Source organism: Mytilus trossulus, chromosome 14 (assembly GCF_036588685.1).
Source record: "Mytilus trossulus isolate FHL-02 chromosome 14, PNRI_Mtr1.1.1.hap1, whole genome shotgun sequence".
In the NCBI taxonomy this organism is placed as follows: Eukaryota; Metazoa; Mollusca; class Bivalvia; order Mytilida; family Mytilidae; genus Mytilus; species Mytilus trossulus.
Window position 1 is genome coordinate 30,266,304 of NC_086386.1, and position 24,648 is coordinate 30,290,951.

Genomic DNA, 24,648 nt, shown 5'->3' on the forward strand with positions numbered 1-24,648 from the left:
ACACATGAAGCAAAATAACTATTACCAGAAAATAACGTCTTAACACTACAGGACGTCAAACCAGCAGCATATAAAACTACAGAAGAAAAATGGGAAATATTTGAGAGGGGTAGGGACCTTTACGAAACAATACCAAATACAAACACTCAATTATGTATGATTTTCCCACTAAAAGACATTTCAGTATATTCGCCTAACTAAGAACTGGCTATACAGAACTCAACTTCTACAAGAACCGACTAGGCCAAACCAGCGCCATAGAGTCGTGCAACTGTGGAGCACCTGAAACGCCTGACCATTTCCTTCTGGAGTTTCCCTGCTATGAGAACGTACGAGAAGATATGTTACACCAAATATCCAAAGAGGTCGGAGTCAGAAACCTAAATTTAGCTATTATGCTAACGAGACTAGACGGCGAGAACACAGACGAGACAAAAGCCAAACAAGAAACAGTGGCACATTACATTGACAGAACAGGCAGATTTGACACTGCTGTTCTTCAATCCCAATCTTAACCAGCGCATACTTACTACCATGTTGTGTCGTGTTCTATTGTTCGTCTGTTTGTCTTTTTCATTTTTAGCCATGGCATTGTCATTTTTTTTTTTTTAGATTTATGACTCTCCCTTTGGTATCTTTCGTCCCTCTTTTGTAGGCCAGAGAAGAAAATACGCCGAGAAAAACGCACCAAAAAGGAAAAAAAAGTATTGAGACAATTCGTGCAAACAGGATTTAAGATGGAGGATTGAGGCCTTGGGTTGTTTATGCTATTTGTTGTGTAGCTGTTTCTTTGACAAATCAGAACATAATATAGGGCCAATAACTCCCTTAAGTTGTTAATTCAATTTGGGTTTGTTGGTTTGTTTTTTTTTATTAAAAAAACAGTTGCAGATTGTTTTTATAGTTTGTGAAGCAAAGCCACATCCACTTGTATTGTTGTCCATCTGATGAATTAAGCCATTTTCAACTGATGTTTATATTTCGTTCTTATGTTGTCCTGTCATACCACTGTCACAGGTTAGGAGGAGGGTTGGGATCCCGCTAACATGTTTAACCCCGCCACATTATTTATGATTGTGCCTGTCCAAAGTCAGGAGCCTGTAATTCAGTGGTTGTCGTTTGTTTATGTGTTGAACATTTGTTTGTCGTTGATTTTTTATATATAAATTAGGCCGTTAGTTTTCTCGTTTGAATTGTTTTACATTGTCATATCGGGGTCTTTTATAGCTGACTGTGCGGTATGGGGCTTTGCTCATTGTTGAAGGCCGTACGTTGACCTATAGTTGTTGATTTCTGTGTCATTTTTGGCCTGTTGTGGACAGTTGTCTCATTGTCAATCATACCACCTCTTCTTTTAATGCTATTATTCCATGGATTCTTTCATTCACTTTACACTTGTGCATATCTTGTTGCACACCTGATTTTTTATTCTTAGGTTAATTTAACATTATCTGTTGTTCTTTTAATTGAAAACTTTCTTGTTTTGAATAATTAAAAAGTATCATTGATATATCATGTCAACTCAAGGATACTGACTAAGACCGTATAATCAAACATATTTGAATTGATTTGAATATATCCAGTTTATTCATTGAATAATCTTTATAAGGTTTTCGTTGAACGTAAAACAAAGATGAACATCAAGTAAGGACACTAGCGTTAATGACTTTATTGTGCAACCCTGTGTTTTTGTGGGGATCATATTTCTGAATTGTTGATTTTCAGTTTCGGTTTGAAATTTTATGAAGTAATTTTTACCATATATCAATTGTACATTTGTATTCATTCAAGTTAGAAGTCTTAAAAAATAAATTGCATTCCTGAATCAAAATCAATTTATTTCGAACCAATCATTAGCGGCCCATGACTGCAAATGACTCCCTTACTGAACATATAATATAATACATACTTGCATTAGTAACGTAATAACTATCTTGGCAATCTACAATCTCATGGATCTGTTCAAGTGTTATATCTTTATCCATGGTTGATAGACGACCTACTTCCAACTCGAACGTCTTTGCTAAGTGTCGTGATTTGTGGTCAAATATAGCACCTGGAAGGAAATTCAATCGATGGATAATAATTCAATTAAGTGAATAAAGTTATAATAATATTTTGTATCTGACTATTTTGAACTGTTATAATAGATCGACATAATCGTGTTTGTTGTTTGATGTTTAACAAACTAGACTGTAAACAGATTTTCTGTTCATAATGCTCCAGAGAGAACCACTAAACCTTGGCAGGAAATATAAAAAAAAGATGTCAATAAAGATCTTAGTCAAACACACCTCACCATGATCAGGATTTTAACTCTTAACCGTAGAGTTTTTGTTTTGAAATAAAACACCTGGTCATAACTGTTTGAGTTCAAAACAACTAGTTACTAAGCGGATATAGAGTATTAATCAATTATCTCCCTTGAAAAATGCACTCATATTTTTAAATTTTAAAGCAATACCACGTAATGAGTTTATTGTACTTAAGATAAACATGTGAGCCCTTTGTGTTAACTTACAAACAATCAAAAGTGACCGAATGAATATGTGCTTCTAAAGTCGTGCGTGTGGTTAACGTTCAACAAACTTCGTCAACAAATATGTTCAACAAACTTTTAATATATGTTGCAAAATTCAAAATGTTGTTACGACACACACACACATAACTAGCATAGAAGCAATAGAATGAAAGCACCGGAATAAGACTATACGTAGTTACTAATTAAAAGAATACTTCAAATCAAATACCAACTTATATATATACATCAATCCTGAATAAATATAATTTGTTCGATCGGTACACTTCCAACAGATTTTTGGTCAAGACGTCATAAACAGTTTTAGAATCGATGATGTATGATAATGAGTTCTCATAACTTCACAAATGCAGCAAAATATATCAAATATGTTTTAATTTTCGGAAACGAAAATTGATATAAATACCAAAAACGAATATTTTACTACTGTATTTAATTGGTAACCTTTTAGAATAATTAATTTAAATAATTGATTCGTTATTTTTAAAGTTCTAACTCTCTGATAATCTGTGTAAGACTGTGTATACTTTTTAATAATCATTTCAAACGCGATGTAAATCAAGCATGTACCCATTTACATAAACCTAGCATGAAGTGGTGAATATGTTTGAATAAATATGATGTATTTCTTTATACATTATATTAATCGATTATTGACCGTCAAAACAGCATCTACAAAATCAGCTGTTTGAGATTAAAATATAGATAAACCAATTTCTTATATTGTCCTAATGAGAATTGGAATTGACTTACCGATTTTACGCCTCCTGCTTGAGTCCTGTCCATTAATCATTGTAAACATGAAATAATAATAAGAAACAAACGAATGTATTTTCATCTTTAAAACAATACTTTCCAAATACATATGTTGCGAAATGTCCTTATTAGCCAAAAATCGTATCTAATCATTAATTGTGCTGCGCATGTCAGCAGTCAGTATTTACAACTGAATGCTTCAAGATGGAGTTTAAATTGATGTATAAATGTTGCTTTCATACTAAAAGCTTAGACATTATGTATTACGCATTTATTTTCTCAAAGAGACAACATCGGCACGCTTATAGATTATCTCATTAAGTCAACAATTCTATGAAAATCACATTTGGGTGTAAAATATCAATAAGTATTGATGGTTAATGTCTGTCGTGATGTTGACGATCTTGTTCTACGAGATCCTCTACCTCAAATATAATCAGTATTATATTTTTATTGTCTCTGTCTATGATTTCATTTATATCTATATCATGTGGTTCTACGTCGATTACTTTAACATTGTACAATATATACATAATCATTACATACTTGCTTACATTTTCAGTGCATTGAAAATCAATGCAAACCGTTTAGTGTCTGGTACCTGATTAGAGGAAACGTATAAACAATGTTACAAAAAGAAACGCAAAAATATTAAACAAGGACAACGAAATTGTTCTCAGTTCAGAGGACATTTGAACATTCAAAGCAAATATTTGTTCGAAGGGTGATCATAATTGTAATGATTGGTAATAATTGGTTTACTTGTGGTTCTGAACATACTTATCAGCTGAGTCTGAGGCTTGCGGATATTTTTCTCATTGGCCTTTTGACGTACATGAATCCTGATGAAGTGATACTGATCGGATTCCATTTTCTGTCGAGGATCTAGAGCTATTTTGTTGTACACAACCACATGTATTGATAATCCAAACTAGAGTGTACCTATTTGTGTTAACACAACCGAACGATAGGTAATTTTTCAAAAGGGAAAATACCTCCACACTTAATTGACGCATGTGGAAAGGAATATTTACAAAATAAGATAAATGAGGATTGTTTAACCACATTTATCTAATACAACTTTCAAAAAAGCCTTATATCAATTGTTATGGTAAATAAGCCTGACCAAATTTTTTTTATGGGTATAACTAGCATATAAATTGTTGATCTCCTTTCAAATTGATGAATTCTTAGTCAATATATAACATTTCTATTTAAGTTTTATGAAAAATTCAATCTGAAATGACAGTTTTGATTTGTAACCAATGATACGTTTCCTAAACAATATAAAATATAACCCACTTCTTCGTTATAGGAACTCTGTTAAAAAATATCGAAATGCAAAAAAAAACCAAAAACATAAAATGAATGAAGCTACAATTTTAAGTTACTGTTTTGCCACGCTTGTTTGTCTTGAGCATACACTCTTACGAACATTTTTAACGTCAAATACAGTGGACTTTGCCCCCACAAAAAGATTTAACCCTTTAAAATCTATTGGTGCAAGTCAGGTAACTGAAATTGAAGGTTTTAGCAGGTAGCTGTCTTTCTGTCTTTTTTACATTTAAATCAGGCTGATCACTGTAATTTTTCTATTTTGACATGTTTTAATATGTATACCCTATATAGCTAAATATACCTTGAAGGTTCTGCCTATTGTATATAAAAGGTTCTACGACTTTAACATCTTTTCCATTGTTCCTAATGCTCAGATGGCATTGCCAATCACATCACATCGTCTGTTTTCATATTTCATGCAATTATAATTGACACCTTACGCCCAGAAAACACATTATCTGAATGTTAACTAGTAATGAATTTAATGTTAAAAGAAATTTTTGCTGTAGTCAATATTAATCTTTTCCGGATATTTGAGATATTTGCATGCATATATTGGTGATTTTGAATCTGTTCAAAGTTTTGATTTTTCTACCCTATATACCACTTAACCTCATATTCTTATTAAGAAAAAAATCACATCCCTAATTAACTGGGCATTTAAAAATGCGAGTACATATGTTCAAACTCTTTTAGATCATTTTTTAGTAGCAATAAACAAAAGACCTATGTCAATTGGACATGCTTTGATACTATTTATGCGCTTGAATTTTTACTAGATAACATTTTTGTTCGCTTTGGAGATTCCGTATATCGTCAAGTTATTGGAATTCAATGGGGACTAACTGTGCACCACTTATTGCGGACCTGTTTTTGTATTGTAATGAGTTACAATTTATGACTAAAATTAGCAGAGACCCATCAAAACAACATTTGATACAAAAATTTAACAATACTTTTAGATATTTGGATGATATATTGGCTCTCAATAATAACGACTTCAGTATGTATACTAAAGAAATTTATCCTGTAGAACTTACTTTAAATAAAGCTAATGATAACAATGACCACTGCCCTTTCCTCGATCTTGATATCTATATCATAAACGGGAAGCTTAATACAAAAATTTATGATAAAAGAGATGATTTTTCATTTCCTATTGTTAATTATCCATTTTTAGATGGTGACGTTCCCTTGTCACCATCTTATGGTGTTTATATATCTCAACTTGTACGATTCGCTCGTGTATGTAACAACGTATTAGATTTTAGCGAGAGAAATTTATGTATTACTGAAAAATTATTACACCAGGGTTTTCGATATCACAAACTGGTCAAAACATTTACTAAATTTTATCACCGGTATAAGGAAATAATTCGTAAATATAACTCAACATGCAGACATCTTTTACGTTCAGGTATTTCACATCCAAAATTTTATGAAAATATTCTTTATAAAGCACAAAAATGTCAGTTTTCTCCTCAGAAACTAACAAAACCTTTAAATAGACTTATTAAAAGGGGATATAGTTACGATACTGTTGTTAGGTCATTAAAGATTGCATATTTTGGCTTTAACATTGATTCACTGATAGGGTCTTTGCATCGGAACTAAACACATTTATTTAAAAAAAAAAACAGTTGTTGGCATGACACGGGTTATGTTCTTCTCATATATTTTATGATAGTATGATACTAAACCCCTAACGGGAGGGATTGTACCTGATATTCATATGATGAAGACATAATCTTTCAATCAGTTTAATTGAGGTCTGGAGCTGGCATGTCAGTTAACTGCTAGTAGTCTGTTGTTATTTATGTATTATTGTCATTTTATTTATTTTCTTTTGGTACATCTTTTGACATCGGACTCGGACTTCTTTTGAACTGTATTTTAATGTGCGTATTGTTATTCTTTTACTTTTCTAAATTGGCTAGAGGTATAGAGGGAGGGTTGAGATCTCATAAACATGTTTAACCCCGCCGCAATTTTGCTCCTGTCCCAAGTCAGGAGCCTCTTGCCTTTGTTAGTCTTGTATGATTTTAAATTTTAGTTTCTTGTGTAGAATTCGGAGTTTAGTAAGCAATATAGAGTTTGAAATATTGTCTAATACACTTGTCTCGTATAACTACTTCTTGGTGTCTTTTGATATTTGAGAGCTTTGAAATGATGCCTCGAAGATTTATAAATCATACATTTACACATATAATAGTTTGTATTTCAATAACTCAAGGAGATAATTAATAAAAAGTTAAACATTTTCAAATTTGACACTATGTTTTTTTTTAAACCTGTTTAAGCCATAAAAGAGGGTCGACAGATACATGTACCAGAGGGACAGTCAAACTCATTAATCGAAAATGAAATGACAACGCCATGGATAAATGAAAAGGACAAAAAGACAAACAATAGTACATAGGACACGACATAGAAAACACAATATTCTCAACAATGTCAACATTTGTTTTGTATAAGATGGCTTATATGGTCTAACCTAAAATCTTCACGGAACCAACAATATTCTGCACAACGTCCGTATGAATGTACAAATATATGGCAAAGTTTTCTAGCCATGTTAATTTTATTAACAGTTCATTTCATAGAATGGCATTTTAAGAATTCACTTGATTTGAATGAAAAACATAAACAAATTAATAGTTCTACGGTTCTTCTACAATTTTCGTGCAAATGCCGAAGTGTGTACAAAAAAAATTTCAAATGAGTAAAAACTAACTGAAACCTTTGAAAGAGAAAGGCAGAAAATTTAAAAAAAAAAAAAAAAAAAAGTCATTCAAACTCATTTCTCCAGAATTTTCGGACAGCGCAATTAATAAAAAAGAAAGAAAATCACCAGACAAACAACAGTTCACAGAATTGCATGTAACATAGAAAAAAAGACTAAGAAATACAAACCCCATCAAAAACTTGAACTCATCAGATTTTTAATCATGAAAAGACCAGTTATGGCGATCGTTAGTATTCATAAACTATCCTACGTGCAATTCACAAACAATAGTCTGTCCCGATGCGGGTACCGGTACCAAATCTGATGAATATGCAAACAAAACTATTAACAATAATCAAAAGGAAAAATTAAAGAAAGGCTAGTCCGTAAAACTTGACAATACCATGTATACTTGATTATATATATCAACCATTGGACCGAATAAAACACAACAGTCATAGTCCAGATTTAGTACAAATATTTTACGAATAAATGGGTCATAGCCATGGTATCATAGCTTTCTAAACATCGCACTTGTAAAAACTTGTAAAAGTGTAACAATTGATATGTTTAAAATTGAGGGCATTACAAAACAAAGTAAATAAAAAGAAAGTATGTCCAATCTTTTTAACTGAACCTGGAACTACGCGAGAAAAATGTTAGAAAACGAAAAACCTTTATGACAAACTTCAACATAGAAAGGACTATCGGTGATTTTACTAAAAATCTCCCATAAACTGTGGTCAATAGGTTTTAACAATTCTTATTCGATGAATAATGGATTTCTTATCACGTGTATTTTCATAAATTAATAACTTTCATTTGGATCGTAAAAGGTATGGTATATAGGATAAAAATAAAAAACAAAAAACAACAAAAAAAAAAAAAGAAAACCAAACAGTCTTTCTAAGGTAATGCCGTACTTGTTTTAAAAGTGATGTCGGAATGGAAACATTTAAATTCAATGTTATTATCTTTGAGTCACCAGTCTGTTAAATATAACAATTTTCTTCTTCAACTTTCAAGAATATGAATCTCAATATTTTGGTACTCAATGTGAAAATCAATTTGAAGTTAGGCATAAAAAAATGAAGTCGGAATGGGCGTGACTGCTATCTACTATACGTTAGATGGTCCAACAATGTAATCACCAATATTAGCAGTCTGACGAAAGGTGAAGAGGAGGGACTAAATCGTAACCATTGGTCAACGAAGATGGACAAAATGAGAAGCAATTCAAAAAAGGAAACCAACGACTTAATTTTCTTTTACAATAATGAACTACTATCAAATGAAGCAAAGAAACGATTAAAGATCGACAACTACTGGTGAATTGGGTTTGGGTTCCTGGTTCGTTTTGAATTAATTGTCATAATAATGCCAGGTATTCATCGAACATAAATGTAAGCATCCGCTAATCTTCTGACTCTTTTTTTTAACTTTCTCTGGTTTACATTGATAGTTTAGATTCGAGTGAGGAATCATTCTCCAATGGACTATGAATGTATGCATTGTCGTTGATTTCTATCAGATAATTTGTCATTTCGTTTCATTTGTATTAATTTTGCTGTCTCCTTTGCATGAAACTGATAATTATATGTGTTTATTCATAAAATGATTATATTCCCTCTCACTATGTAATCGACAAAGATGTTTAAAGTATTGTGGTACTTTAACTAATCGATCAAAGTCCTTGTTTTGAAACGTATTAAGAAAAGTGCTTTGAGTTAATTTACCGATATTTTCCCAGTATGCAGTTAGAACTTCGGCCACCCCACAGCGCAAGTACTAAGTGCAAACGGTAATGACATGTAAAGATACGGGCACTGTTAACTAAGGTAAAGATTTATAACTGATTCTTAAACATGTTAAAAACACAAAAAAATAACTAATCATTGAAAACTGTTTCTAAAAGGTTGGTAAAACAAACAAGATAATTAAAACAACATCATGGCACTATCAATTCACTTGTTTGTCACTTGGCTCAAGTACTCTTTGTTGGTGTTATTTTAATGTTACGATCCAAAAAACTTTGACAACAAACTCGAATGAAAATGAGCTTTCGATCAACATTACAGAATGAAAATTTAATTTATATGTCGATAAAACATTATTGATTTGCAATGATTTTAAAAAAAAAAAGACTTGCATAAAAAAATTAGTACTGTGTATTAACATGCATTAGTTTACTGTTCTAAATATCATTTAGATTACATGAAACTCCTTTCATATGAATTAAAAGGATAATCTGAGCATATTTAGTATTTTAAAATATATTCTGAAAAACTTTCAATACAAATAGTTATCAAAAGTACCAGGATTATAATTTTATACTCCAGACGCGCGTTTCGTCTACATAAGACTCATCAATGACGCTTAGATCAAAATAATTATAAAGCCAAAAAAAATACAAAGTTGAAGAGCATTTAGGGTCCAAAATTCCATAAAGTTGTGCCATATATGGCTACGGTAATCTACTCCTGGGGAAAGAAAATCCTTAGTTTTTCGAAAAATTCAAAGTTTTTTTAAACAGAAAATTTATAAAAAATGACCATATAATTGATATTCATGTCAACACCAAAGTGCTGACTACTTGGCTGGTGATACCCTCGGGGACGAAACGTCCACCAGCAGTGGCATCGACCCAGTGGTGTAAATAGTTATCAAAAGTACCAATATTTTAATAGGATAAGAGGTACTGATTAACTTTATATGTAAATATTAAGATTTTGTATAATTGTGCACATTTATAGTATATGTGTTGAAAAGAATAAAGTGACATGGACAATAATGTTAAACAATTCTTTATGTGGGCGTACAAACGAATTTTTAAAAAGGCAATACTATTTCAATTTTATTGAAAGACGTAAACAGTACAATTAACTCCTATAACAATGTTTTCTCATGCACTTGAAATTTCATGAACTGGTTGTGACATCATTTAACAAAATTACACATAATACAATAGTTTCGTTTCATTATATAAATACATATTATAATAGGTGCAAACAAGGTTATGTTATATAATAGAATAATACCTGGGTGAATAACATTTTTGTATGCAGAATATTTAACAAATATGTATAAAATGACTACATGATAATGTGAAACTAATATATGAATAAATTAATAAGGGTGAAATATTTACACTAACAATAAATGTCCAGATATTTTGAAGCTGAAGCTATCAATTTTTCTAATTCTGTTGGTAAACAAATACATTTTTACCAGTTTGATGACAACACGTTGATTAAATTTGTCTCGTATATAAACATTGCACTCAGCATTTTTTTTTTATTATTTTATTAAGTCATTATAGAAACAGATTCAACCTCATTACAATGTTGACTACAATTTTGCAACGATCTCGAGCTCGTTCGGTACTGCTTATTCATTGGACCTGTCACGAGTGGATTCATTTTGAATTAAAAGGGGATGTTTAGTATCTTTAAAATCGGATATTACAATTAAGTATGTTTTACATTATAACATCACACAAACAACAATCAAGTTATATTGTTGTATATTTCCGATTTGTTTTTAATAAGATGAACCGATACCAATGGAATAATCTTGTTGTGTTTCTCTTCTGCAGAAGAGTTAAAGAAGGTGACACTGTCATTTATTTATTTTTTTCAAATCTTTAATTGCTTTAAAACTACTTTCATTACAAGTGTCTAAGCTAAACAAAAATAACAACAGTTAGATATGTGTCAATTAAAAGTACATCAATTTTCTTATATATAATGAATACACAGTCACACAAATGATACAAATGTCAGTTTATTGTTTTCCGTTTCTACTTTGCTTTCAAACAAACATATCATTTGTTTCACGTCGAAATGTCCATTTATGGAATGGAAACGTATCAATTCTTAAAGTTAAGCTAACTTATTTTTCGCAATTCAGATTGTTTAAGGTACACAAAGAAAGACTGTCATATGTACAATAATTTTAAATGATCTTAGGCTTTCTTATATCTCATATATATTTGGACAGCGATTGCACTTTTTGTTATTATATCTTTAAGTTAGCACAATTACGTAATCTGTGTACAATACTAACATTCAAATTCAGTGATTATACATGTTAAAGAATTAATTGCATTCATATTTTAAGGTTCAATTACGCAATAATCGTTTTAAGCAGCAACAAAACAAAACACAAATGTGCAAAATAGAGTAATAAATTGAATATATATTCGGTTGCTTTAATACGACAAATGAAGAGTCTACAATATTATCTAGTTTTTGTTTGTTATACATTATTGTTTATATTAGATTACTAGTCTATAAGTATACACATACTACTATATAGTGGAAATGCCAATGCAAATGGTGAAATGGTGAAATCGTAAGGAATGAATGTTTATTGCAAAAGGATTTGTTGATTTTAACCTATAAATCTGTGTGGGGATATTTAATATAGAATTATAATTTAAAATGTTCAACATTGAACATGTTCAATTTTATATAATAAATTGCCACAATCAAAATATTATTATGACATTATGATATCGTAAATAACTTTTTAATCACATATTGACTGTCCCTTTGGTATCTTTGGTCCCTCTTTAACTACGTCGTAAATAAAATTGTAATCAAATATAATTATAGATACCAAATGTTAGCAATGTAATTGTTGATGAGGATACACAATAAGCATAATTTTAAATGTGTTGAGATAGAACATGCACAAGTGTTCTCTTTCATGTGTTGTATATCTTTTACTCGGATATCATAAATATATATAAATAGAACTCAATCTCACAATCGTCAGTTTGATTCTGCAGCTTGGTGTCATACTTGTGTATGTGTGTTTGTATCAACATAAGGATCAAATCCCGGAAGCTGTGTTGGTCCTGTATATGTATACTGTAAAAGACAAAAAAAACAATATTTGTATTTTGACTTTAATTGTGTTTTTTGCATGTTGTTTTGTTTGCCTCGAGTATCATACAGGCATGTTTTCCCCAGTATCACTTTTTTATTTTCTTACCTGTCAAATGTGAAAACAGCAACGGATGAAAAGGAACACATATCTAAATCAACGTTATACATATGTACAAGATCATTTTGAAAAAGCACACTTTACGTATCCATGTGAATTTAGCATGCAATGTACCACTGAACAGTCATTATTACATAGGTCAAAACAAAACGCAACTGGTATGTCGACATGATGAACATCCTATCCATTAACATGTAAAAAAAAATGGAATTGTTTTTGCGATTTAAGACAGTTTAATGTTACTTTAATGTGTATTAAAATTATAACAGGCAAAGTTTATGCTAGTTGTTTGTTGTTTTGTTTTTTGTTTCGTCGTTGGTTTGATTTTGACGATGCAAACTTTATAGTAATGTAGTTTGTCTTTTTATCTGAAAGTTTTTAAAAAAACTCGCATTTCTTTTTTATAAAAATATATACAATACGTTTATTGTTAAGGACGAACATCTACCAAAGATTTAAAGTTTTATTCAGGGACACAGTTAAAAGTGGAATAACAGTGAGAATCAAAATTGGGAATATACCAAAGAGACAACAACCGGAACAAAGAGCGGAAACATTTCATGGCTCTACATGTATTGCTGTATATCATATTTGTCCTTCATTTCATTTTTTGAACATTTTTCAGGTACATCTTGAGTAGTTTCGTTTTACATTTAAATTTCGGTTTTGGTTTTGCTCATTGTTGAAGACCGTACGGTGAACTACCTGTTATGTCATGTTACATGTCTAGAAAGTAGTCTCATAAGTGTAGTCTCATAAGTAAATGTAACACATATTCATATTTTTATTTTAAATTAAAAAGATGTTTTTGCAACAATACTTATTACAACTAATCCAAATTTAAGACAGAAAAAATGCGGTTTAAAATATCTAAACAGTACAGAAAGAGATATACAGAAGAAAACGCAACTAGAAGATACTGGTGACCTATATGTAAATACTCGTCAGATATATGTTATACTCGAAAATGGGAAACAGGAATCGTTGACAATAACACAACGTATAACTTACCAATAAACAACAATCGAAAAGCACATGGTCAAGGTGTCCTGAATTTCCACATGCAAAATATGAGGAAACAAGAATGTGTCCCAAGTACACGGATGCCTCATCCTCACTATCTTTTTCTATGTTCAGTGGACCGTGCAAATGGTTGAAAACATCTTATTTGGCATTTAAATTAGAAAGATCATATCATAGGGAACATATGTACCACGTTTCAAATGAACTGGACTTCAAATTCATCACAAACTACCTCGACCAAAAACTGTAACCTAAGGCGGGACAGACGGACAAACGAATAGACGGAGAGACGTACAGACCACAAAACATAATGTCCATAAATGGGGCATAAAACACATGGTCACGGTATCTTGACTCTTTACATGCAAAACACGAGGAAATAAAAACTGAGACTGGAACAGTGCAATCAACCAATTAAACAATGCAGTATAAAGATATTTAAAAGGAATGTATAACTGGCATATCAAAAATACTTACTGTTCCTGACGATCCAGATTTTTTCAAAGGAGTTGTTGATTCTGGATTACCAGAATCCATAGATCCTCGAAACGATAAACGAGCTTTGTTTCTGACAATGGTACCAAACCCTTGCTGCACATAAATAAATGGGTGCGTCAATTAGAGAAATTGACAATTTTCTTTTATTTTACATTATAACATGTATAATAATGTTTGACAATGGAAGAATTGAAATAAAGATTTATCAAACATACACACGAACATGATTTCTTTTCTTTGTTATTACTTCTATAAAACATAATGAAAACGTGTTACTCTGTGAGATAAAGTGAATGAAAATAGCTGCTTGTGTACCCTATAGATTAGTCTGCACTGCAATCTCGTCGATTAGTTATTAAAATTTAAATGAACGATATTTTAAGTATACAAACAAGTCAGACATTTCGAAAGAATGACAACTCTTGGTATAAATGAAATTGAGAAAGGAAATTGTGAATGTGTCAAAGCGACAACAACCTGACCATAGAGCAGACAACAGCCGAAGGCCACCAAACCAAATCTATTTATAACTACATGTGTATCATAATTTTTACTTTAAAAACATTTCGTCAGCTTTTAAAGATTTATGCAAGATCTACGTGACTGTTCTGTTTTCATAATAAGTATAAGAGTTGTTCTGCTTTATGTTTACCTCTGATTTTCTGGAATCCACGATAGACCTATACAGGAATTCGAACCCAGCAATGATAACCGACAAGCTTAAACCCCCAATCAAAATGTAGAAAATACCAGCTACGTTATTTAGTTTCAACTCTGCTTCGCTGCCATCCTGTTAACGAAAATAGTCATCAGCATTGGATTTTGTTATGAGACACTGATAATATATCACAAAGCATATTGCAAAAGTTTTATGACATAATTTCATAACTAGAGTAATGTTATATTTGTTATTCTCATAATTTCATAATTAATGCAACGGACAAAAAAAGACAATACAAATCCGACATTGTTACAAAGTACTATAAAGTGTCAAAGTAACGAAAGACCGAAAGACGTAACTGAATTTTATACCTGTGTTTCAAATTCAAAGCAATCATTTTGCATAAAAACAAATATCTTTCCTGTTTTTTTTTCTCTCAATCACAATCATGTCTGTGGAATCACTGTTACACTTTCTATAATGCGCCTTTTCTTAGACTGATATGTGAACCACGCATTATCACAGTGGATCGTACTGTCCAACTGTGTTCGATTTTTTTCATTTGTTTGCGAATGCGAATATGTTTTCCTTATACATGTGATTAAAAATGAAAGCAAACATATGTAAATCCAGTAAGGTACACCAACAAATCAGCTTGAATTGAATATTTTGGTATTTGTGTCAGTAGAATTTGTTAACAATACTTTCAAAATGCAGTTAGTAATATTTGTAATACAGAATAAATTCAAAATATGGAGAATATTTTTACTATTATTTACAATACTTATATAGGGCATCATCTAATTAAAATAACTCTATGAGTTTAGAGATGTGGTAGTATTACCAATGAGACAACTATCCACCACATGAGGTACGTGTAGAAGTTAGAAGCTATAGGTCGATGTATGGCCTACGATAATGAATAGAACTAAGTCTTAAAGGTCCCGTTGTGACAAAATTTTACACAAAAATTCGTTTTGGTTATTTTTTATTTAATAAACTTACTAGTATGTTACATAAGCTAAAAAAGGACTTGAGTTGTATCGCGTTATTTTTCAAAATATAACTTTTAAATTACTTTAAAATGCTTACCAAGGCAGCAGATGGTTTGCCACATTCTGACCTCTCATCCCACCACTTTTTCTTTAATGACTGCAATACTCCTTTCTCTCTTAAGTGGAGTACTGCAAGTGTTAATGAATCTCTGGAAGGTAAAGTGAGGTATTTCTGTAGAATATACATCTTTGATTTTTCTTTTTTTTTTCGAAATTTTTGTATGCTACTAATATTTATAAAATAACAATTTGTATTTCATAATATAATAATTTTCATGCAAATTATTCTCAATTGCATGTATTTTTTTTTTATTTTGTTCAACATTCGACATTTAACGCCTTTGTTAAATTAACACAAACAAGTACAAGTTAATATATGCATACACATACCTTAAATCGGATCCAATTGGTGTGGCTATTCCATAACCCTTCGAATCCAAATTATTTCCCACTTTCATTGTATCGCATGGTTTTCGTGTGTTTTTATACTCGTTCGTTGAAGACTCAATCAAGTACGCATATTTGCCATTTTCATCTCGAACTCTTTGTACACCTTCACTTGTTGTCTTCGCAAATACATCTTGTGCAGAAGTCATATAGGCCCACATACGTTCATAAATGGCTACCTTTGACAGCTGTAAAAACAAATCATTTTATTGCAGTGCAAATGTAATTTTGACAAATTTAAAACATGCAAACAAAAATATATATTGATGTCGCATTTGGGAAAGCTTCAAACAATTGTTTTTCAAACAAATAGTAGAAGTAAATCTTCTTCTACTGATTTGTTAACAAAGCTATTACTTAAACAAAAAAAGACAGAGAACTTTGTATGTTTATATCAAACGTGTTGTAAATGGACTATATACACACTATGCATGTTTCTTAAATAACTTTAATTGGAGAAAAACTAAGTCAGAGTACAATACACTACTTTAGCGCATGCAATTTACAAAACAGAGCACATTATCTAAATTGCAAAAATCACCATATGACTGTGACATCAACTTTATACTGTATTGATAAATATTCCTGTACATATTCATGAAAACTATACAAAAAAGTTATCAAAGGTACTAACTAATAGAGTAATGCCATAGAACCTATTATGAGGGTCTGGATGGGGGGTATGTTATTCTGTAATCATTTAATTTTCAACCGTCTTTTCTCTAATATTTAAAAAAAAATAACCCCTTTTTTTCTATAATCTTTAAAAAATTAACCCCTCTTTTTCTATAATCTTCCAAAAAAAACACCCTTATTTCTCTAATCTTTATTTTTTTGCCCCGTTTTTCTCTAATCTTCATTTTTGAAGGGCATTTTTCTTTAAACATTTAACCCCATCCAAACCCTCCATTTCAACGTAATAAGATAAAAATTATTGTTACATTCATAGTATTAATTACCCTAAAGAAGTCAGCTGTAGTACCATACTCATATACACCATACTGAATTTGTGTCTGCTTAGCCAAATCTTCTGCTGATTCAATGGGTGTGTTCATTCTTTCCACTGTAAGGAACGCAGCTAAGTTTGCAGTATATGAGGATATAATGATTAAAGTGAAAAACCACCATACACTACCGACAATCCTACCAGAAACAGATCTAAAATCAAATTAGAAAATAACATTTGTAATTAAACCAAACCCAAAGTTCAATGCATTGTTGTGGATTTATTTTACAACAACGTTTGTATCTACTAATAACCTCCTTTCTAGTTTTTTTTAATGTCTACTGAATAACAGGATCCTGCATAAGGAAAGAAACATCCTAATGGTAACGTGGTTAAACATGTGTGCGAGTGCTAAACCCTTTTCGTATCCGACACAGTGGGGGTACCACAATAATAAAACAACTGTTGAATCAGTTTGAGCTGACTATCAGATGGGAAAGATGGAACAAATTCATATGAAAACAAATGACACGAGGTAACGATTTAAGAGAACTCACAGAAAATACAAGAAGTTAAAATTCCTTTTTCAGCTAAGGCTAATGAGTACACAATGTCTTCCGAGCATATCAATCATTATACATACAAAAAAATTAATAATTACTTTATGAATGGTATGAAAAAAAATAACTTTGCGCAATCCATACACAAGGACAGAATCTTGGATCATAAATGTTCATAAATGTAAAACAATAACATTATCTAATATTTTTTTCATTAACTGGTTCTTTGAAATTGATGTCGTTTTATAAAATTTTATATTTTTTATAAAGTTTTACCAATTTTTAAAATGACTTACTTTGGACTAATATCACACCCTTGTTGCATGAATGCACCAAGCGAATACCATAAACTGTTTGATATTGTAAAGTCATTTCGTATTGTCCTGTCGTCTTCTATATGCCATTCTGTTGGACTAAATCTACTGACAAGGAATAATACTACACTAACTCCAACATAGGCAAACAAAATGCACATCCAAATTTCATAGGACAAAGGGTCCATAAATGAAAAGGTGTGTGCTTTCTTGTTGGTTGGTTTCTTTATCATGATACTGATGCCTAAACTCATGAAAGGTTTTGTAAAATCAACAACTCTTTCTCGTTCTGATGATATTGTCATTGCTGCAAAGGCAATATCAGCAATCTGAAAAGAAAAGAAGCTATGTACTTGCTATGGATATACAATTATCCTGTATACCATTATTAACTCCTTAAAGATTTATAATGAAAAATTTTCACAGTTATGTATAGTATCCGCTTTAAAACGATATCAAAGGTACCAGGATTATCATTTAATACGCCAGACGCGCGTTTCGTCTACATGAGACTCTTCAGTGACAATTAGACCAAAATAGTTATAAAGCCAAACACGTCCAAAGTTAAAGAGCACTGAGGACCCCAAATTTCAAAATGTTGTACCAAATACAAATCTCAGGTAAGAATAGTATATTTTATCAAACTTTTTCAGACTCTTATATTATAAAAGATATACTGAAAAATTAGGAACCCTTGTGGAAATATGTTGATTTATCTGAAATCTGATAATTCATTCCATATGCCTAGTTAATATAAATTTATTAAAACAAAATAAAAAGTTCTCTTTAACTATGTTTTATTAGATTTTGTTGAAAAAGTTGTTTAACATGTTTAAAGATAATATATAACAAAGTTGGGAACAAGTGCGAAACATATCTTTAATTCTAAAACATCTCACATTAGAAAAATATATAAGATGTGGTAAGAAAATGAAAAAGACTGTTAATAAAATTCAGAGGAAGCTCACATGCACATCCTCAACATTCAGATCTTGGATATAAGTAAAAGAAAAAAAATATTGAGGCAGAACTTCTGTAGAAGATCAAGACCTTTATAATTAATTTCCGTACTTGACAACAGAACGTTATTTGATCAATTAAATAATAACAACAATAATTTTAGTAAACTTTCTGATGAAAAAATCAATTTGGATTGAAACTAATGACGACCCATACAAAATTTATACAATTCATACACGTTTAAAACAACTATATATAAGTTAAAAAAAATTGACTTAAGAGCTCGCCCTAATTATTGTATAGAATTGTTATGTTTCAATAGGAATCCGTATTGCTGGTTTATATCAACCAGTTTATATATTGTGTGTCGTTTTCTTTATTAAATGTAGATTTGTTAAATTTTTACATGAACTTAATCATGCAAATCTTGTTAAGTTGTGTATGTTATTATGTAGCAATAATTAAACTGCAATCATTTTGCCCAAAAATGGACACTGTTATTAGTTAATATTTTTTTTAATGTATTTGTTGTTTCCCTTGCTATCAGGCTATTGCATTACATTTATTTCGAATATGTGTGCATTTCTTTTTGTTAGTCATGTATGACTCGACTCACCCCTCTGGTTAATTCTCCGATCACACCATTCCATGTGCCATTTTCCAATTTTTTGCCATATGTTCCATCCCCAGCGATGCATAGTGTATAATTAAATTTAAGATAATCGGATACTTTATCTATCAGATCTATTATATAACCTTGGAAGTTTTCTCTTCCACATGTAGCTCCTATTTGTTCTCCTTGCTCAGTCCACATCACATAAGGATCTTCCTGTAAAAAGTTTTCATTTTTAAATGGAAAATTCCACTTTTCATTTTGCATTTTGTTTCATTGTCAACTTTAATATCGTAACTTATAACTCCATTGATGTTTAATCTTAAATCCAGTTTCACCTACTATTGGACATGCAGATAGTTTTTGCCTCCTGTTTTTTCGTTCTATGCGGGAATCAAGCAACCAGAATAATACAACTGATGACAACTTCGACGTTCACGCATACATGACTTTGTGTGTTACACAACCTAAACCTATCTATATGGTGTTTTTTATTGACTTTTTATATTGCTTGTTTTTTTCTGTCGGCCATTTTGTTATTCGTCTTTACTTCTCCTATTTTTACACTTTTTGTTTGGTTTTTACGTATGAAACATAAAAAGCATAATTTTGTGTTGATGCTATTAAATTTTATTTGTCGTTTTGATGTAAATTGGTTTAAAGGTATTTCCATTCAAAATTGTAAAGAATCAAGACTTTCACTAGGCGGCATCTTCAGCACTTTCCGTTTATCTTATATATTGGCCAACTGGAGAATGAAATTAACAATATATTGTTTTAGGAATTTATTTTGTTAATTCACAATGAAGTAGATACAGTTAATACATATTTATCATAATCCATTGTGCATAATTCAATAAAATCGTCGAAATAATTAACTTTGCAAAGAAACCTGTATATTTCACACGCTTTGAACGGAACAAAGCAACAACTATTGAAAAATACCCACAAAAATTAAATTTGGGAACTGTTAAATAGTTACAAGTTTCAAATGCAAGACGTCTCGGTTACAGTTTTTGAATGAACGAACAAGTAAAAGACTATTCTTGCTCGATTACATGAGTATATAATTGTTATTGTTAAAACGCATAAATTGTCACCTTGACTGTGGTTATCCGTCGAACTATTTGTCTATTTGTTATATTTGGTCTGGGTGCTGTTTGTATCTCTGGTTCGTGTAACTGTAGTTGTGTTGGTGGGTTAAAAACTCCGACCTTCAAAAAAGAAAACATGATTAAACAAGGTCATCATAATAATTATATATTTAAGAGATAATAATAGTTATTAAAGGCACCAGGATTATATATAATTTAGTACGCCAGTCGCGCGTTTCGTTTACAAAAGACTCATCAGTGACGCTAATATCAAAATATTTATAACGCCAAACGAGTTTGATACCGTTGCAAAATATCAGTCAAATATAATATAAACATACACGATTCTCAAGAATCACAAATGAACCGAGACATAAACAAATGATAAAAATAATCCTAAGAGCGGATGACTTTTGAGAAGAATCAGGTAGCAATATTAAGATGCTCATTTTGCCACTTAACTGCTAAAAAAGTATTTCTAAATGGTAGACAAAATATGTGTATTCACAGAGTTGATTCCTAAACGCAATGTCTTAACACGTTATATTAGGCATGTTCCTATATATGCAAATGAGTTTTTACAAATCGTTAATACTCACAAATTTGAAGAACTATTAAGTTTTGATTCAAACTTATAATTCAGCTAACTTATATCAATAGCAAACGGGATGTATAATTTGCATTTGATACCAACATTATGATTATAAATAGGTATAAATCAGGGCGTTGATATTGCCTTTTGACATTTTGTCATGTGGAGGCAGTTTGTAGGTTTTTAAAACGTGTATATTTTTATCATTGTTGGATGTTGTTTTGTGACCTAAAATTGCTTACATCAACGTCTTTTGTCTTTGACAGACAGTTGTCTCATTATAATCATACTAACTTTACATCTCCTTATAATTACATTAGATGCATGTTTCTTTATAATACTTAATTCTGATTGTCTAACTGCACATCACGTGTTATTCCTTAAGCAATTGCATTACTCAATAAAACTTATCATTCAAGATAACACGCGGTCCCACAATAAAGTGCACAGGTGAATTAAATAAAACAATTATAAAATCCGTGTTTTCATGATCATTTCTAAAAAATGTAATTATAAGTATTGAATGCTTCTTTTTGTAACTTTATAGGGTTGTAAAAGCGACGACCGTACTTCGGTCAGCGCGTTTACACCCCAATGAAATTCTTAAATAACAAACAAAACAAGATTGAAAGGCAAACACTTGAATGATTTTGAAAAAATGCATTCTTACCATTTAAAATTTGAAAAACTATTCGGAATGATATTGTACTTGAAGTTGTAAAGTCGAATCATACTATCCAAATGAATTCCAAAGATGTTCATCAGAGTTTGTGTCAATTTTTGAACCACTGTATATTTTTGTTTCTCTTATTTTAAATGTGTTGTATATAAATGTATAACAGTAATTAAAAATGAGACGTCACTACTAAAGCAGAAACCAAAGGAACAAAATCATCAAAGAGGAGAAAAGTAACAATAAATTGACATAATGTACCTTAGCTATCTGCATATTCATTCTAGTTTCAAAAAGTGGAAGTTTGAACTCCTTTCGCCAGCCGTTTTCTTGAAATTTTATAGGATTTTCACTATCACTTTTTCCATCATACTCTCCCTACAAACAGATCACAAAACAATCAAATAATTTTTATATGTATTACTCAGCACAATGTGCGATTTGACTCTATTGGACATGAAAATGTTAAAAGAATTATTCAATATTTAGTATAACGCACGGAGTGCTGAGCATTAATCGACAGCAAGACCCCTTATGATTACTAGTAATTCTTAAAAGGTTACGTACATTTATCGTTCAGGTACTTTTTAAGGAGACCTATAAGACTTATTTATAGAAATGTCAACTCTACCTTTTTTTTTAATTACGACTATAGTTATAAGTATGATTACATGATTTGTACGTTTAGAATTATATCTATTCCCAATTTGTATACACTTAGAACAGTAAAAAAGCCTAAAAGAATCATCTGTCTACTGTTTGGGACTGTTTGGTGTCTTCTTTTGATTTCGTTTTAGTGTGTTTGCTTGTTGTGCGTTGACGTTTTGCTTCATTTCATTTATTTGTAAAGTGTTCATATATATAAACAAAACAAAAAACAAACAAAAAAACTCGTTTTTTTTAATTATTGTAGTACTCATAGTGATATGAGAAACGAATGAAGTTAATTTCATAAATAGAACTCGTATTAAAATAAATAAAATCGATTTAAAGGAGATAAAATAATAGGTTTATACCTCTCTTATAGCATTCAAAACTCGTTTTCCTGGCCTAAATGAAATACTGCGTTCGTTGTCCCTACACTTCATCATTTCGTCAGGATTACGGATCTGGGTGACAGGATCCGTTAGTTTCTTTAAAGCTCTATGGAAAACCATGACTGCATCTTCAACAAGTACGTCCCCATACTAAAATTATAACGTGAATTTCTACATATTTATATGATCGTATACAATGTTCGTGCCAAGTCAGGAATATGACAGTTGTTGTACATTCGTTTGATGTGTTTTATCATTTGTTTTGCCATTTGATTAGGGAATTTCCGTTTTGAATTTTCCTCTGGGTTCAGTATTTTGGAGATTTTACTTTTTTACCATGTTATTCAACGGTAATGTTTCTCACAATTGGAAGAAATACAATTAACTTGTCATTTTAAATAATAATTCTAATGCATTCCTACTACATATTTTTTTTTAATTGTCGAAATCAACTGATATTAAATAACATCCAATGACTTTTCTGTGTCATCTTTTTAAGAATGATAATTCAATGTGCATTGTTTTCATGTCGTTAGGTTACTGTCTTTCATATCATTTGATCGTTTATAACTTTTCATTTTGTGAACTTCCTTTTCGGAATAACTTTGGAGTATATTACAATAAAAATACCTGCAGATGTCTGATTTAATATGACGTGTCCGACTTACATACTATAAGTATATTTGTGAACGAATCAAAGAATACTAACGAGACAAGAACACAATATGACTCCATTATCTTAAGAAAAAATAAACCTTACTCAAACAAACATTTTATTATAACTATCAATAATGCAATTGTGTTCTTTTTCCTGATGCAAAGTGTGCGACAGTTTCGAGGTAAACAAATTACATGTATCTATAAGTAATATCAATAGTACATGGTTAATGTACTAGTAAAAATTCAAATAAGCACGTTTTCAGAGTGAAAAGCATATTCGCAATTTTATTTATTATGTTTTGTTCTAGACTTACTGTTCTCTTTTTTCGTGATTGTGTATTCCAGGGCTCTGCTTCAGGGACTTTCAAACTGAATCCAGAAACGTTCATTCCAGCAGATAACACTGTAGCATTCATGTCGTTGATTCCCTAAAATGTCATTTGTAAAATTTCTTAATTTCATCAATTTTTATTTTTCTGTGTATTGAAATACATTAAAAAGTATTGGTTAGTGGCGTCAATGATTTTTCTGGTTAAGGTTTTGTTATATTTCATTACATTCATGCATACTTATGAAACTGAACATAAACACGTACACATAAATAGAATTACATTTGCAGTTACAAATTCATGATTTTCTGCAAACACACTATTAAGAAAGACACATCATTAATATAATAACCAGCAAACATGTTATCAGAGTCACACTCGAAACCACTGAAATTAATAGCAATTTTGAGTGTATTATCAACGCATATGTACTTAACCTAATATTGTCCTAAGAAAAAGAAAACGTTTATCAGTATCGATGTTGTAACGATTTTCGTTATAAAAACCCACCGGAAAACATGGGGGATATTTTTTAATGGTTCATTTGCATTCATTTTTGCATTTAAATATTTCCGGAAACCCTAAATTTATTTTCCCCTTTTTATAAAAACAAAAAACAAAAACAAAAACATAGAAATAAAACAGTTTTGACAAAATTTTTCGTATTATTATTATTTTCACTTTATTTTCTCCCAGTTTATCACTAATTTGTCACATATTATACTCCTCATAACCGTTTATCTATCGTTCCATATTTTATTTCTTTTCCAATTAGAATACAAAGTTTATCCTTTTTGAAATAGAAGGTTTATCTATTG

The 24,648-nt window shown here is 30.8% G+C and overlaps 1 protein-coding gene across 1 annotated transcript in view; it reads right to left on the bottom strand.

Moving 5' to 3' along the window:
- Positions 1-10,423: 10,423 nt before the first annotated feature.
- LOC134697019 (glutamate receptor-like) overlaps positions 10,424-24,648 on the bottom strand; it is a 38,454-nt gene continuing 24,229 nt past the window's right edge. The window contains exons 6-17 of the mRNA XM_063559026.1: positions 23,816-23,929; positions 22,821-22,991; positions 22,066-22,182; positions 20,546-20,659; positions 19,449-19,661; positions 17,855-18,201; positions 17,012-17,210; positions 15,996-16,240; positions 15,643-15,754; positions 14,542-14,679; positions 13,869-13,982; positions 10,424-12,232 (exon numbers count right to left, since the gene is read on the bottom strand). Of these exons, the coding sequence (XP_063415096.1) occupies positions 12,158-12,232; positions 13,869-13,982; positions 14,542-14,679; positions 15,643-15,754; positions 15,996-16,240; positions 17,012-17,210; positions 17,855-18,201; positions 19,449-19,661; positions 20,546-20,659; positions 22,066-22,182; positions 22,821-22,991; positions 23,816-23,929 (1,959 nt within the window). The 3' untranslated portion in view covers positions 10,424-12,157. The remainder of the gene's footprint in view (positions 12,233-13,868; positions 13,983-14,541; positions 14,680-15,642; positions 15,755-15,995; positions 16,241-17,011; positions 17,211-17,854; positions 18,202-19,448; positions 19,662-20,545; positions 20,660-22,065; positions 22,183-22,820; positions 22,992-23,815; positions 23,930-24,648) is intronic.